General features: G+C 45.2%; 1 protein-coding gene and 1 long non-coding RNA gene across 4 annotated transcripts; one reads left to right on the top strand and one right to left on the bottom strand.

Annotated features, from left to right (window-relative positions):
* Positions 1-4,798: 4,798 nt before the first annotated feature.
* LOC127020274 (uncharacterized) lies at positions 4,799-12,969 on the bottom strand. The gene is made up of 5 exons (XR_007767046.1): positions 12,907-12,969; positions 10,551-10,691; positions 6,921-7,065; positions 5,846-5,955; positions 4,799-5,321 (listed from the first exon to the last, which is right to left on the bottom strand). It is a non-coding gene; the product is annotated as an uncharacterized LOC127020274 (long non-coding RNA).
* Positions 12,970-15,496: 2,527 nt separating this feature from the next.
* RAP2B (RAP2B, member of RAS oncogene family) lies at positions 15,497-16,108 on the top strand. Of its 3 annotated transcripts, none has more exons than XM_050902513.1 (2): positions 15,518-15,577; positions 15,704-16,108. In XM_050902513.1, the coding sequence occupies exons 1-2, from the start codon at positions 15,518-15,520 to the stop codon at positions 16,067-16,069; spliced, it is 426 nt and encodes a 141-aa protein (XP_050758470.1). In that variant the 3' UTR covers positions 16,070-16,108. The 3 variants fall into 3 exon arrangements, with proteins under 3 accessions (XP_050758471.1, XP_050758470.1, XP_050758469.1); XM_050902512.1 differs by having other exon boundaries at positions 15,518-15,652; XM_050902514.1 differs by having other exon boundaries at positions 15,497-16,108.
* Positions 16,109-17,003: the final 895 nt, after the last annotated feature.

The raw sequence follows: 17,003 nt of genomic DNA, 5'->3' as shown, positions 1-17,003 counted from the left end.
GTGCCACTGCTGCATCCTGACTAAGAGGCAAATCAGCCGAGTACGGGCTGCTTGTGGGCTCCGAGGCTTGCAAGGGTAAGTTAAATCAAGTGAAACTCCTCCTCAGGTGAAGGTTTGGTATACTATTAACTGCGGGTTGCTTCCGTTGATTCTTTAATATAGACAGGACTTAGAAATATAACATGAATTCCTTTGCAGTGAAAAAGACATACTTTGGGCATTTAGCTGTAGAGTGATAGATAATCTTTTCTAAATGAAACTTTAAAAGAGACTCTTGCCTCCAGGGGAACTCTTAACAACTCATACCAGGGCGATTTAAAAGGCTGCTGTCTGTGACTGCCTACCGGAGCCCCTTCCTTTCCCCTGGCAGCAGCGGTAGATGCTTCTGCCCGTGCTGCTCACAGCCCAGCACGTGCTGAAAACAGGGGCAGCAGCTTCTCAGAGCAGAACAGGGCGATACGCTGCGGGTAGCAAGCTGCCCCATCATGAATCCCCAGGGCGTGTGTTTGAGCACCTTGCGTTCAACGTGCTGCAAAAGAAGCACCAAGAGTTCTGCAGTCTGCTGCAGGTGGGTACGGTACGTATGTGTGCACACACCAGTGCACAGACATATGCATTTGCACAAGCACACTTCTGTCCTGAGAACCATACAGTCTAAATGGATTTAACGGAGTGAGGATGGACACACGATGAGACAGGGAAGTGTGAAGACAATGGCTCTCCTAAGACAAGATGAGATTTATATAATGTTCTAAATGTACTATGTAAATGATAGTAGGGCTTTAGCCATATTATCTATCCCGTGGCTCAGGAATACCATTACAACAACCATTCGTTTGATCTCTGTAACTGAAATCTTAGCAGATCTCACAACTCAAAGGATCAGACAGACATAAGTTTGTGTCCGCCCATGAAGCTAAGCATCACCAGTATTGCAAACTTTCATTCTTCGTGTTTGTGTTGTCTTTAATTTTGCTCACACAAACACCTGCACTGAAAATGCAGCATTTATTTTTATCTGTTTCTTTGTACAGCTTTTATTGTTACATCAGTGAAAAAAGCATTTGGATCCAGAGGCAACTTCACAGCCCCGGCACCTGCCCCCGCGCCGGGCCAGGCAGAGCATCCAGCTTTTCTCTCTCCAGGAGCTACTGGCAATTCCCTTAACATATTCCCTTACTGGTACAGTCTAAGTAGAGTCCATACCACTAAAAATTTAAATGACCTTTGTCCCTACAGCGATCAGAAGATGAGGAATTTGAGACCATTACCTAATTTTTACAGCCATAATCCTACTTCTCTTTTAAAATGTCTTACATGAGTCAACGTTACCTTCAGACAAGTCCCCTCGCACTGGAGCCTCAGTCCTTCTCTTACGTGAAATAGAAGAGCACAGACTCACTGGTCGTGCTATTTACAGCACCCGTAAATTTAACCATGTGACTTCTCAAGAGCCTCATGTATTGTAACTACGACTATAAAATAGCCCATACAGTTATATTCACTATATAACAGTAAAGTTCATAATATCCTGGATATTTCTTGTTGGAGCCTCTGCTCTTTTTCAAGTGAAGCAAAACCCAGGGTGTATTTTCTGTGGAGCACATTCGTTAGCAAGAATAGATGATGACTTTGATTCCACGTTCAGCTCTCCCCTTCTAACACAGTTTGTTTTTCTGAGATCACAGGTTTTTAGGTATTTGGTTTTTTAAAAAAAAAAAAAGAAAAAAGTTAATTACATATAATCATAGTTCTATAAGGTTTCTACTGATGATGGGAATAAATGGCTGTGTTACATATAAAATAAGAGAACTAGCTTTTAACGACTTTATCATTTGGATAGCATTTTTTTTAATCATTCAGATCAGTGATGTTTGTTACTAAAACAGCAAACCCACTTCTGTCTTCCCTGGTGGTGCCTGCTCTCTACAGACGTGCGAGTGGCAAAGAAGATGCAAGGAATTTGCCCCAACTTCTGCCGTTCTCCACAAATCCAGCTAAAAGCAGAGCCAGGTCTTCGCATCGAGAGACCACCAGACTGTGTGGAGGCAACAGGGACAGCAGTATTAACCAGAGAGTACGGCTGAGCGCGGGGGGACGCACCCCATCCTCTCCTCACGCCGCGCAGCACAGCTTGCGCGCTGCTGATGCTTGCAGCTGCAACTCTTCCCTCCGCACAGTGCCTCTTGTAGAATGATCTGATTTTGTAATAGCGTCTAGTAATCTCTTTCATCAGTGCTAGTGGTAAGCAGACTTAGTTTAAATGCAATCAATTTATTAATAGATGTCAATCTTTTCATGACTGAGCTTGATAACTACATGCTGAGAACTGAGGCAGATCTCCATATAAATGTAAGGCTATCCAAAGCCATGGGGCACATGTTTATCAGCGTGCTGAGGTATTCTGACCATGTTCGTTACTGCAGAAGAGGCTAACTGCATCGCTGTGGTGGTTCCCAACTCCTACAGCTCCAAGCTGTACCCTCCTCCTGAGACGGGATGCTAGGTTTGGTGCTCAGCGATCTTACATGGTGTGGCAGACAGCCACTTTAAGTGTTTAAGTCATGGGGTTTTGGTGTTGTTGTTCCTGGTTAATTCTGTTTATTGGTCAGGAAAATCGTACAGCCTGAGTCAGCACCACACCTTATAAAATGTCCCCGGTATTACGTGCTCTCCCCTTCCCTCCGCTCCCTGGAGTCCCAGAAATGGCTTTCAGTCCCACCCAGGAGGCACGACTCATGCTCTCAGGCCGGTATTGACAGGCTACTAACTGCAGCACCCAGGTACTGACATTGCTGCGCTCACACCAGGTATGCATCTGGCAGACAGAGAGCAAATACGACTCACGCTTGCTAAACACCGGTAACTGCACTCCCCAAAGCCCTCCCTCTGTCAAGCCAGCCAGCTGGGTGAGCCGTGCCAGGAACAGCCGGATCAGCCCTTTCCCCGAACGCCGGAGCCTCACCCCGGCTGGAGGGAAATGCCCGGGCCAGCCACATGTGGAATAAGGATCGCAGACGCTTCTGCTTCCAGTTAACCGAGAGTGACACTAAATGGGAAATTTTTTTTTTTTTTTTACCCCTTCTTTGACAGCCTGCCACCAGCAGTCCTTCCTGGGTGAGGGAAGTCTTTTCATATGAGAGCCTTTAATCAGGAAGACTAAAAGGAGCTTTAAAATCATTATTTTAAGCAATGACAGTGCAGAATGAGTTCATGACGCAGAGAACTGGCACACTCCTTCCAGCTCCCAGCAATCACGAGATCCCAAACCTTCCTCCAAATGCTTCTCCAGGCTGTGCAGACTCCAAACTGTTCTTCCTTTAGGTGCCTCGCACCACAGTGCTGGATGGCTTACTTTAAAAAAATCAAAAATAAAAGACTATTTTTAATTGATTTGTCACTGCAGCCATGAATGTCCCACAGAGTTTACTTTCCTGTTCCCATGAATGTATCTGTTTATATTTGCAGGAGTCAATCTGATGTAAACTATGAGATATGTTGTTTACTGTACAAAGACAGATACCGAGGCACTAGTTAACAATGAAATCAAAACTGACTCTTACATATGTTTGCATTAGTCAGTCACCTCAGCGTCAGCATACCTGGCTGAATACTACGCTTCATTAAACAGTCTGTGAAAGCATCCAGAAGATAATAACCTGTTAAGAAACTTCTTATCTGAATCCAGATATAAATATGACCAAACCACACCACAGTGTACAGTTTCCATTTTGTCCAAAGAAGTGGCGATACATGAGAAGTGGGAGCCAGTGGATCTGATGTATTTTTGACTGCAGAAAAGCTTTTCCCACATCCCCTATTTCCAGTAAGAAAACAACGTTGATACGTTATTGTATTTTATTCAGAGCAGTTATCAACAGTCTGCCATAAAACTGGAAGACCTATCAAAAGATTTGTAATGCAGTTTGTATTTGCATCAATGCCTTGAACACCAGAAGTCCAAATGCAAAATTTGCCGATGCTATCAAGTTGGTTGTCAGCACTCTGGGGAACAGAATTGGAATTTTAAGTTATTTTGATATATTGGATAACTGACAAACATTTGTGCCTGGTATGCCATCTTCAATGGTCTATCTAGTTTTAATTTTTAGTTTACCATTACACAAAAAGAGCCTGCTCACAGGGTGAAGCAGCCTGCAGGCTTCACTAGTGGGGTGAAACCAAGCAAAAACCCCTGAAGTACAAATGAAAACTGCAACTCTGACCATCTTGACATTTTGTTTTGCTTGCAGTGTTAAAATGCCACATCTGTTTCATTGATACTAAGAAATCCTCGAAGTTCACTTCTTCTTGAGCAACCAAGAACTGGCCAAAATGAACAGAAGCATTAGCAGGATTAATTGGAATAGACCCTAGGACCAGATATCTTGTTTGCTGTTTGCAAGTGGGACAAAAAAGTAGAATTCAATTCTGTCCTGGGGAACATGCTTCTTGTAAATAAAGTAACTTGCGTTTTTTTCCTGTTTACTGTGGATGGGCTCCCGATACTGCGTTACTCTACTTTCATTCAGACATGATTCCCAGGTAAGTCACAATCCACTTGACAAAGACCCGTGGGATCTGTCTCTATGAGCCTACTGCAGGTCCCTCACCCTTGTTAAGTGATGAATTACAAACAGAATCAATTCACGTTTGAAGTAATTTTTAGTCTGGTCTTTCCAGTATATTTTTCTCACATGACAGGACTAGTTTGGGCTGTGTTTTACTGGTGCACTTCAAGCAGTACAGTGCTACCAATGGAGGCAGTTACACTGCTAAACTGCCGCTGGTACTCCTGTGGTATCTTCTTACCGGAACTACTTACGACAAAATAAAGTATACCGAAATAGAAATACATCTACATTCAGTGAGCGATAATATTTTATATGTACTGCTGCAGTTATGGACTGTGGTATGCAGAAAGGCCCACAGAAAACTCAGAGCAGTGGGTTTCCCCGCTGGGGCACGGAGCCTGCCTGCCAAGAGCCGGCCGGGGGATAAAGCCCTAAGGGAGCCGTCAGTGTCCTGACGGGGCGTGATGATAGCCAGCCTTCAAACAAATTCTCCAAGGGCTTGTGGTCACATCAGCATTCCTGACTGCCCTGGCTAACAATATCGAACACGGCTTACAGATCAAGTAGTATCAACATCATTTCGTCTTATCTGTTCATTCTCATGAGGTCATCTGTCAATACAACAGAGGTTGTTTGTGCCGTGACTTGGCCTGAAGTCAAGCTGGGTGGGGTTATCTGCAGAGGCCAGGTGTTGCAAGAGTCAGTTTGCTCCCACGTTCACGTTAATCTGGCCCAGCAGCTGAAGGCCTGAAAGATGAAACAGTATTTAGGGCGGTGACACAATCAGTGGTCAGCCACGATGATCCCTCCAACCTTGACCAGCCAGAAACCACTAAGCTGTAAGCAGCAGCCCTTTTAAAACATTCAGAAAACGTGGCGTTTTCTTAGAGGACTTCAAGATTTTGCAAGGCTATTGAGGCTGCAAATAACTTACGTCAGTCTGAGCCTAACATGGGTCTTAGTTTTCTCTCAAAAAACCTTTATCTCCTTTGTTGATATGTTTACCCCAAAATTACTTCAAAATACTCAAATACAAGTCTACACACATATAAAGAATAACTATCAATATTTAAACTTGAATGTTTTCAGTTACCCAAGATGTGGCAAAAGAACTCTGCTGGTGACATCAGAAGCGTATATGCTATATAAAGAACAGCGTAAGTTTCAGAGCTGAAACGACACCATCCTTTCTAAAATCTTGTCTTACATATTCTTCTCAGAGGACCGAAGAGCGAAATTATACAACTGGCACTGAAATGGTTTTCACTGACCTGCCATGTGGTCATCATCAAGGCTGCCAAATCTGGCACGGTTGTTTCATGAATGGCCATTGCCCATATGGCCCCATAGCTTGCAGAGATTTGCTGACCTTGCAGTCTGCCTGTGTATTACAAAATAAAGCTCAACTGAGCAGGCAGTTCCTCTTGTCTTGTTTAATTTCTTTTCTCTTGCAGTCTTAAGGACTCAGTCAGGGAGAGGCTGAGGGATCCGTGGCTTGCCTGCCTACATGAGACCTAGAGATGCTCAGCTTCCTGCAGGGCTGTACTGTAAATATTTTATGAGTTTGGACCAAGTGCCTAAAAATGGGTGCATTTTTTGTGAGCTTCTGCAAGTCTAGTAATATCATCATTCCTGAAAAAATCATAGGGGGATAGATTCGGACAGAGAGCAAAACATGCTTGTATGGCAACTTTCTCTTGCACAGCTCTTACCACGAATACAAAAGCAAAAGCAGGAAAAAGGCCTTGATGGTTACTTTGTACATTTATTTGGTTTTAAAGCTTTGACTGTTCACTGATTGCTGTGTGATCCTTTTTAAACCTGGAGAACAAACTGCAGCTTGTCTTTTACAGCCATTGCCATCACAGAAATGCTATTTTAAGTCTCCTTCAGTATTAACCGATTTGGCTCAGGAGCCTAAAGGATAAAATATGGTAACAGAGGAGAGAGAACAATGAGTCAGTCAGCTAATCCTTATCGATCTGTCAGGTAAGATGTGAATTTATACAAATGTCCCTGGAGGCTGAATAAGTGAAGTTTTTCCATAACTCAGCTTGGTTTGTTGCAATCAATGTTCCTAACTTGGCATCTCCCCTTGTAGCCAATGTAAATGTTCACAGCACATAGAATCAAGTGGCAAAAAAGGAGACTTTGGGTTTAAATATATTCACTTTGCAAACACCTACTGTGATTCAAGGCTCAGCTTCCTCCATTCATCTTACAACTGAATCTACACTAGAGGCTACAAGAAAGCTGGCAAAAAAAGGAAGCTGTGGACAACCCCCTTGTAGTTCAGTGCAAGGTGAGCTCTCTTAGCTTTAACTGGCAAAGGGCTTTTGGGCTAACCTGGCTCGCTCTGCGCTGAAGTGGCCCAGGGAGTTGTCATACAGCTCGTGATGCAGGGCAAATCGTGGATGCAGAAATTTTCAGCTGGGGATGATAAAGCCATCGGGTGCTCCATCTGAATCCAAGAGCGGATATATTGTCCACACTGTTTTTAAAATGTAGTAAGAGAAATAATGTCAGGAAATGGAAAGAGTTTACCTTGACAGACATGTCACAATAATTTGAACTAGAAGAAAGCAAGCACTAGCAGCTATTAATTTCTTACTTGTTATTAGGGTTAGTCAAAATGTACCACAAAACAGTGTTCAACAGATAGATATTTTGATTAAGTGACATTATAGGGGGAAATTCCATGCTGTCCATTGAAAACTACAAACACCTCTAAAAATTAAAACCTTTTGTATGTTTTCACTATGTTTAAATCACTTTTCCTTGTTAATGAATGGAATAAGTATTTTTCCTTATTCTCTTGTATCCTTATTCTCTAATATTTCTCTTGTTCTGGTATACTGGGGAAACGGGTTCACTTGCCTCTCCCATCTACAGGCCCCTTCCTCACACCAGTTCCACATTATCTACACAATGGCTATGGATTCACTGGTTTGTTGGGTTCACCTATCACTCCGTAAAGTTCATGGGAATTACAGGCAATGAAAAAGGAATGGAATACAACTCTGGTTTTCTCTAGATTTCCTTCCATAGACGTACTCTCATTTTTTAAAATGAGAATGTGTTTCTCTCATTATTAGTTAGGAAAAATCCTCAGACCTTAATAACTACCAATACTTACAATCACAATTTTACACCACCAATCTGAGACCAAAGGCAGACTGTTACAGTGTTCCTCGCAGGGAAGAAAAGACCATAACCTGGTGACCTGCAAACACTTTCTGCTTCTTTAGGACTTCTGGAAATCTCTGATCTCACTTACGAAATATGATAAGATCACAGTTGAAAGTATTCATTCCTCGCTGCTATTTGACAGAAGACTCTGTCAGGCAAAGCTCTTTGCTCCTGGTCAGGAGATGGAGGAATTAAACAAATTAAAGAGTGAAAACTCTCCAAATTTTAACTTTTTGCTGTATCTGAATGCTACTGCCAGCAGAGTTAACACTGCAATGTGATATAATGCCATGGGTCAATGAAGAAAATGCATTTTTTTACAAGAGGGCTTTTGCTGCAGACAGGAAGTTTATTTTTTGAATGAGTCACTGGTTTCACTTCATGCTGATTATACCATTTTCATTAACACACAATAGCACTGTTTCCATGCAAGTGCTATCAAGATTACGTTTACGGTTCCAAAAGCTGTTTCACTACACCTACACACAACTTGACTGCTGCACATCATAACAGATAAGTGTTCTCTCTTTGTTTTGTATGCTTACCTAAATTCCTAATCTTCATCACCTTCTACGCAAACTGCTGTGGTAAATAGAAGGGGGTTGATAACTAATAAAGAGCATAGAAATACACCTGAACTTTGACAATTACGCACATTTTGACTATAAACATCACATCTATGAGTGGGATATAAACACGCCATTGAACACATTCTTTATAAAGAAAAATAAAGTGGCATTATTACACCAATTCAAGTGAGATGATATGTAATAAGTTCTGGCAGCACAGGCTATTTTTTCAATAGTGATAAGATCTCTGGCAGGACTTTTGATGGAAATAATGAACTTTTTCTTCTGTGTGCGTGTCACTTTTTTTTTTTTAATTATTTATTTACACCCACCAGCAGCTGCTATTATTTCTTGAAAAATGAAACTTGGCTCTTCTGCATTTGAGAATCTTTTCGCAGAGGAAAGTCACAGTGGGGCTACATTTCCCAAAGACACTAGACTTGCTAATACAGACAGGCAGGAAAAGGTGACTCTGCATAAATCAGTTCCTACCCAGGAAGTAGCTGGCAAAAGAGAGACTGTTCAGCTGGTTGAGTCAGGGGAGAAACCAGGTCTTACTACTACAAACATATCCAATTACAGCAGTACCTTTGGCCTGAGTCACTTAGCAATTTGTCTTATCGGTTTCTTTCTGATTATCTGGGTGTTGAGCAGATGGAACAGTTTCACTTATAATAAAACTAGTCTACCCATGGAATTACTCTAATTGACTATCTCATTTAACTCCATATGTAGACATTTTGATTCTAGAATACCTAATACCATTGGATTAAGATAAACAGACATTAGGCAGTCTTGTTTCAGACATGTATTCACATATAGAATTATCAAGAATAACTCAAGGCGCAGAGAAGTTAATTGTTTTATTTAAATACTGTTGGAATGCCAGATTATTTTTTATGAAGAATTTTGAAAGGCCTTTTCTCTCTTAAATATGAATCTTCCGTGATGTCGAACATAGGAAAACAAGTGCACTTTTATAAACAACCACTTAACCTGCACGGAAAAACGTCCAGCTTTTTGCACAGCTTTCTGGGCAGAGCATGACAGCAGAATACTTTATTATAGCAATATATTTCATTACCTTCTGATCAGTATTTAGGTTTAGTGGTATGGGAAAAAGGGAATGATGAAGTAGGAAAAGTAAAGATAGGAGGACTGAGATGTTCAACCTACCATTACCAGGATGTGAACAGATTTTCAAAAGCAGTCAGCTGCTTGCACTGTTATTCTTAAAATGAGTTTATACCCACCACGTAAATCTTTCTTGCTGATTTTTGGTTAAACCTTGCCAGCAAATTTTTAGGGCTGAGGACTGAGTATCTCTCTTGCGCAGTGCTGAATGCACCACCACTATTCAATAGGAGCAACCCGAACTAAATAAGGAAAACTAAAGTCATTGTTTCAGAACAAGAGAGACACACTGAATGTCAGTGCCAATATTATTAGATACTATTGTGACAAATGTAACCAAACCCACTCTTAGCTACTATTAAAGGGGAGAGGAGGTTTTATTGATCAAATATCCACACAAAATCTTAAAAATGCTATTGTTTATCAAGTAGTTATTAAAACTTGCAAATACTTCAACATGCAAATACTTCAATTTTTGTGCTCAGAAGGTCATGTTCTCCTTCCTCAACTCCCACCAAAGGAACCCCAAACCAACATAAATCATCCTGCTGATGAATCCAAAATAAAGACTTCTTTGTATACTACTGAATTGAAAACTAATTCAGGCCCAGAAATCTTGCTCAATTTCATATATTCAAAACGAGTAAACATTGAAAAATTTCTCCAGATTCGTCCAATGCCAGAAAACACTTATTGCAATTCTGCACTTTGAACTCTTGGAGATTATTTCATCTTCTTAGTTTCCCTCAGTAATTATTCTCCCTTTACCTTAAGGTTTACTGCTAATATTCATGTCACATACTAACAGTACGGGAGTGACAGACCAACATCTCTTCCCCAAACGATTCTGAATCTTCTCAGTTTAACTGTTTTATATTGGATTATGAACCAGTTACGTCATTAAAACTTAAGTGAATTGTAACATATCTCTATTATATCCAGGGAATATTTCAGATATTAGGAAGTGAAATGACTGCGTGCAGTATTCTTAGACCATGACTTCCCTCAGGATTTTCTCAGCAGCAGTGCTAAATTAAGACATTCTCAGACGCTTCAGTTCTGCTGAAAATTAGGATCAACTCACCGTTCAGCTCTTTGCATTTGGCCCCAGTGGCCCACGAGCAGTTAAGCAGGACCCGCAACAGAAGGGCCTGTTCTCATCGCAGATTAGTTGATTGCTGTAGGGCCCGTTTACACCATGGACCTAAAAACTGTTGCTGTACAACTGAGAGCAAAGAAGGGTATCAAGTCCATTAGTCACCACTGCCACAGAGGAAAGCAGGGAAAAAAGTATACGGAACTGCACCTTCATGTTGAAATGAAAGGTGTTACATAAATATATGTTACGAAATTATTATTAAAATCACTTTTATCTCATAAAACTTGAACGTCAAAATATGACATTTAGTATTACTTGTAGCCTTAAAATTCAATTATCACCATGCCTAGCTAGTACAGGGTAGAGCACTATGATCTCAGAAGACTCTCTTTCAGTCACAAGAGCTTCCCACGTATTAATAAAAATTATTTAAATGAGTAGTCACTAATGGAAGCCAGAGAAAATCCGAATGAAGACTATCATCTCTTTCCACTTAAGCATTGCAGTTTCAGATTTCAGATACAAGCACATTCACACACTCACCTAATTCTGAGCATATTGTCAAAGTGTCTGTTTTAATCAAAGCCATGCATTTCCGACAGATTCTAGCTCTGTTTCCTTTACAGGGCTCAGGCCTTCCGAAATTCAGAAGCATACAAATGCTATGCAGGACATATCTTGCAACTCAGCCCACTCCTCACATCATTTTTCCATTCCTCGGGTATAGCACAGTTTTTCTATAAAATACTCATTCTAAATAAGCTCAGTGGTACTTAATCAGATCTCGGGAGGCTATATATCCCTTTGCTAACACTGACCTTGGCTGGGAGTTAATCCCATAGCTGTAAGTGGTTTGGCTATGCCTCTTTAAAGGAGTACCAGAGGAGCCGGTTAGAAGGTCCCTTTAGTAACACCAGAACATCTTTACCTATTTTTATAGCGCTAAATATTTTTGTCATCAGACATTGACAAACTTTCACGGTACTGAAATTTTGGATATCATATGTGTTACTGATTTAAACTACACTTAAGTTTAGTCTTTGCCTATAATAAGTGAAATACAGTTTGGGAGAAAAAAAACCACACTGTAATTCTGCAATGCTGATACTTGTACGGACAAAAGTAACTATAACAGAAAAAGCTAATGACCTGATCTTTCTAAACAATGCAAAGAACTAATCTTAGCTTGTATGAGTAGTTTTACTGAGCAAGCAGGGTTACTCAACACAGTAAAAGCTAGTTATATATGTAAATATTGTATGGTAAACTGCTTAGTAACCAAATTTATGCTTTTCAGCTGATTTTTATTTTGACATTTTTAAGATAGTATCAAATCTTCTTGAGATTGGTTTTAAAATATACTTGATCATTTTGAAAATCAAATTAAGAGAGTCAACTGATAATTATATTTTGCCTAGATTCTGCTGCATTGTAATGCTTTCATGTTGCCCAAACAGAGCTTGTTTCAGGACAATTTTCATTTATTCCTGAGAGAGTCTAAACCACGGTACCGTTCATGAAGTAGAACAACCCAATATAATGTGTGCTTCATAATTCAAAAATGATGTGCTGAGTACTCTTGTGATTTATTTAACTTAAATGTCTAAACTCTTAGCCGGGGATTTTCAACCTTTTCAACTCGCAGATCCCCTTAGCGGTCTCTAGCCATGCACAGAAAATTTATTTCTAACAAAACCAGACTTGCTTCTTTTAGTTACTTCCTACAGACTCCTTGCTGTTATTTCATGGACTCCAAATTTCTAAAGGCAGCGCTATAGACTAACTAATTACCTAGAGCTGGCTGTTAACAAGAGAGATTAAATTAACAGATGTAGTAGAGGACTGGGACTTGAGAAATAATATTCCATATTTAAACTCAACAGCGTAAAGATAATTTGTTACTTTGAACACGATACATTTCCTTCTTCAGAAATAGTAGCAATTAATAGCACAGTGTAGAATGAAAAAATATAGAGAGTAAATTTATTCTGTCACCGAAAAAAACCCACACCACAATTCAACAGCGAATTGGGATTAAATAGACTGGATTTAAACCAACATGACAATTGTCTGGCCAAAATAAAATCAGCTACTGCCATGTTAGGAGAAAGTGCAATATAAGTAATTTACATGTGGGTTTGCTATAGAGGTGACGAAGGTAAGCAAATCCACATTGTACCCAAAACCTTAGAGTAGCGTAAGCAAAGTGCGTCAGCAGAACAAGAAAATAAAATATTTTTGCAGTGATACCGTAGCCTTTCAACCAATTTTTATAGCTGTTTTTAAAGATAACTTTGCAAGCACTCGCTGGCTGGTGACTGGTTTTGGCTGGCTTGCTTACCTAAAGGCGGGAGGGTGCTGTCAGCGGGTGATGTGCTAGCTCTGCCTCTGGAGTACTTGTAGGAGGGGGAATCAGAGGGACAGCGAACTGAGAAACAGGAAGAGGTGGGGAACGACTTAAAAGCCTCATTGTGAGCTCAGTTATTTTGTTTCTAAACGCAACATCTATGCACGTCTGTGCATGAGTTGAGCAGTCATTGAGAGGCAACTCATTCACGGAACAGGAGGTTATGAGTACTCGTAGAGGTCTTTTTCACTTTTTCAAAGAACTGTAGTACTGCTCTGGAAAAAAGATGGCCTACAGGTTCATCACAAGTTAAGGGTAATGTGGTTAGCAGGTAGAGTCTAGAACAGAGATACGGCCAAAGCCCAGCCCTCGGGATTCAATGTAAGATAAAACATCTGATCAATCTTCAGACTAATCTGTACAGCACCTTGAACTAGCTCAGGATCAGCCCGCAGCTGACAAATTTTGCAGGTGAGTGAGAAGACTGTGCACCTGGGAGAAACCAGGTGGAGGCCTGGCAGACCAGCATCCCACCGGGGGACTCCCAACTAACAGGTACAGGGCATGACTACACCTACAAACTGAATACGGAGAGTGCTGGGTTTCAGATACGTGATATATTTAAGAAAGTTGTTTAAACTGTTGCCCACTCCACAGCAGGGTTGGTGGAAAGCAAATTTTATATTCATCAGGAGAGGTTTCATTTGCAAAGACTTACTCAAGCAACAGCAGAGGTGTTTAGTTTAAGCTCCTGAAGACAGGGGATCACCAGAGATGCGGTACTCACCAGAGGATCAGTGGAAATGCAGTACTCACCAAATGACCACAGGGATGCAGTACAGCTAGATCCAGCAGAGTGAATCCCCGCCGCGAATTCTGGAAAAATAATTTAAGTAGAATTTAGTCTCTGTGAAAACTGTTCAGTAACAACAGAATGCTGCTTACAAAATTTATTTCAAATCTTTTTGTCTTTGTCTACCAAATCCTTGTCTACCACGGCCTGTTTCCTGAAGTATGGTGTTTAAATTCGGTTTGTAAACAAGAAGGTGTGGTAGAAAGGACTGACATGCCACAACTACTTGAATTAATACTGTGAACAGTGAAGAACTGGGTAGGATATAAAAGCAAATACTGGAAGGTGCCAAAATAACTAATGACACTTTCTTGAAAGGAATGTCTGATTGATAGAAAGTCCAAGGAACGACTTCTACAAACAGTGGCAAATAGCCAGTCCCCGTGAGTCAACCCCACCAGGCTAAACTGCTGTTGGCGGGCCACGAAGTGCAAACAGCTTCAACATCTGACAATTGCCACGTCTTCAGCCTGAAAGATCAGCCGGCCCAGACTTCGGATGGGATGGGGAGAACACAGAAGCTGGGGTGTCCTGGAAGGGGCTCCTCAGGAGCTGCCACGGCCATGGCCTCCCAGCTTGGGGGTTTGCCCCTGCTGGGGCGAGTGGCAGGCAGACAGGCCAGCCAGCTCCAGCCACCTCTCCTGAGGAGCCCCGGGGGGCGAGGAAGCCTTTCCCACCAGGGACGGTTTTCCCGCGCAGGGAGCAGGCACCGTCAGCCTCCGGAGCCAACTAGGCAGAGAGGCGCTGGGGAGAGCTAAGGGGGCTGCTCGGGGACCCCAACGCCCGCCAGTCCCTCCCGCCCAGGGCGAGAGGGCGCTGCCAGCAGCCCCTCCATGGCGGGGGACCCGGCCTCGGCAGCGGCTCCCCTCTGGCTGCCTTGGCGGCGGCAGGAGTGCCATCAAGCGCCGAGCGGCCGTGAGGAGGCAGCCCCCCTCGGGGAGCGGGAGGTCTCGCAGCGGCCCGGGCACGGGCCCTGGCGCCAGCTGCGAGGGGCGCCTCGTCCCCTGGCGAGGGCCGATATGGCGGGAGGGCCCGCGGTGAGGAGATAAGCGGGCCGTGCCCTCCGCCGATAAGGGGGCAAGGGGACCCGGGGCCGCCGGTCCCCACCGCCCTTCTCCTATTTCCGTGCTGGGCACGGGACCCCGCCGCTCGCCTGCCCGGCAAGCCGCGGGGGCAGCGCGGTTCATTGCCCGGGCTGGGTGAGCCCGCCCCGCTCCTGAGGGAACCCCGCCATTCCCTCCCTGAGGAGAACGGCGGAGGGGGACACACGCTGCGCCCCGAACCCGGCGGCGGCGGGGCCTGACGAGCGGGGCGGGGCGCTGCGCGCGCGGCTGCCCGCCGCCGGGAAGCCAATGGGGGCGGGCGGCGGCGGCGGGCCGGAGCCAATGGGCCGGGGCGGGCCGCGGGGCGCCATGGGCCGGGACAGCGCCGTCCCGCCGCGGGGCCGGTAGCGCGGCAGCGCAGCCCCCCACCCTCCTCCTCCTCCTCAGCGGCCGCCGCCGCCGCCTCCCCGCGCAGCCGCCGCACAGGGCCCGGCGCCCGCCCCCGGGGCTGGCCCGGCGCGGCTCCGTGAGGCGCGGCCACCCCTTCCCCGCCCCGGCGGGCCCCGCGCGGCGCCAGTGAGCGCCCGGCGGGGCGTGCGCGCCCCTCCTTCCCTCCTTCCCTCCCTCCCTCTCTCCGCCCGCCGTGAGGGCGGGAGAGGGGAAGCGGCAGCCCCGAGCGGGAGGCGAGGGAGGCGGCGCGCCGGGAGCCATGCGGGAGTACAAGGTGGTGGTGCTGGGCTCGGGCGGCGTGGGCAAGTCCGCCCTCACCGTCCAGTTCGTGACGGGCTCCTTCATCGAGAAGTATGACCCCACCATCGAGGACTTCTACCGCAAGGAGATCGAGGTGGACTCCTCGCCGTCGGTGCTGGAGATCCTGGACACGGCGGGCACCGAGCAGTTCGCCTCCATGCGGGACCTCTACATCAAGAACGGGCAGGGCTTCATCCTGGTGTACAGCCTGGTGAACCAGCAGAGCTTCCAGGACATCAAGCCCATGCGGGACCAGATCATCCGGGTGAAGAGGTACGAGAGGGTGCCCATGATCCTGGTGGGCAACAAGGTGGACCTGGAGGGCGAGCGGGAGGTCTCCTTCGGGGAGGGCAAAGCCCTGGCCGAGGAGTGGAGCTGCCCCTTCATGGAGACCTCGGCCAAAAACAAAGCCTCGGTGGACGAGCTCTTCGCGGAGATCGTCAGGCAGATGAACTACGCCTCGCAGCCCAACGGGGACGAGCAGTGCTGCTCCTCCTGCGCCATCCTCTGAGGGCGGCGGCGGCGGGCCGGGGCTGTCTGCGGGGACACGGCGGTGGCGGCCGGCGGGAGCGGCGGGGAGAGGAGGCGGGAGCGACTCCGGGTCCCGGCCGGCGCAAGCCGCGGGGCGGGCGCGCTGTCCTCGGCGGCCGCCAAAAACACACAAACAAACAAACAAAAACAAATATCGGGGGGGGGGGGGGAAGGGGAAAACAAAAAAAAAAAATCGTGTTGGAAATGTGGCTTTTTTCGGCATGTACGTTTCGTCCAGTCTTGGTCGTTGCATATTTCCTGTGGGTGTCTGCCGCGGGCTGCTGCCCTGCGCTGGCAGCGGGCACGGGGGAGGAAAGCTTCGGCGAGGAGCGGTCCCTGCCTGCCTGGAGGAGCGGAGCACACGCGGGGAGCCCTCCCCGGGACACGCGCGAGGAGACGCCGCGGCAGCGGGGACGAGCCCTCCCCCGCGGCCACGCGTGGAGCGCCCCGCCGCCCGTCCCGAGGATCTCTCTCTATGCAAAGTTGGGTGGTCGTGCCGGGGCGTCCAGCCTGGAGAATTGCACATCTGAACTGGGACTTCTAACTTAAACACTGATGCCAATACAGTGTGGGGTGCCAGAAAGTGTCTGCTGATGATTCGTGAAATAATTTTCTATTTTGTTTACCTGCTGTATCGGATGGGAGTTTGCAGGAGAGTGGTAGCGTGTTGGTTTTTTCCTGTTTTTTGGTTTTTTTTGTTTTTTGTTTTTTAAATCAGCTGTGAAAATGTTACAAATCTGCACAATTTTGTAGGTGTGCGTGTGTGTGTGACTTCGTTTTTATTTTAATTTTTCTTTGGCGGGTGGGAGCGGTGGTGGTTTTGTTCCGAGGGTTTTTTTCTTTTGGGGTTGGCAATAACTGATTTTGATGACTAGCTCTCTAAAGTGCAAAGACTTCCTATATGTGATGCAGGG

Source organism: Gymnogyps californianus, chromosome 10, assembly GCF_018139145.2.
Source record: "Gymnogyps californianus isolate 813 chromosome 10, ASM1813914v2, whole genome shotgun sequence".
NCBI classification, from domain to species: Eukaryota; Metazoa; Chordata; class Aves; order Accipitriformes; family Cathartidae; genus Gymnogyps; species Gymnogyps californianus.
This window is presented reverse-complemented; position numbering and strand designations above follow the sequence as displayed.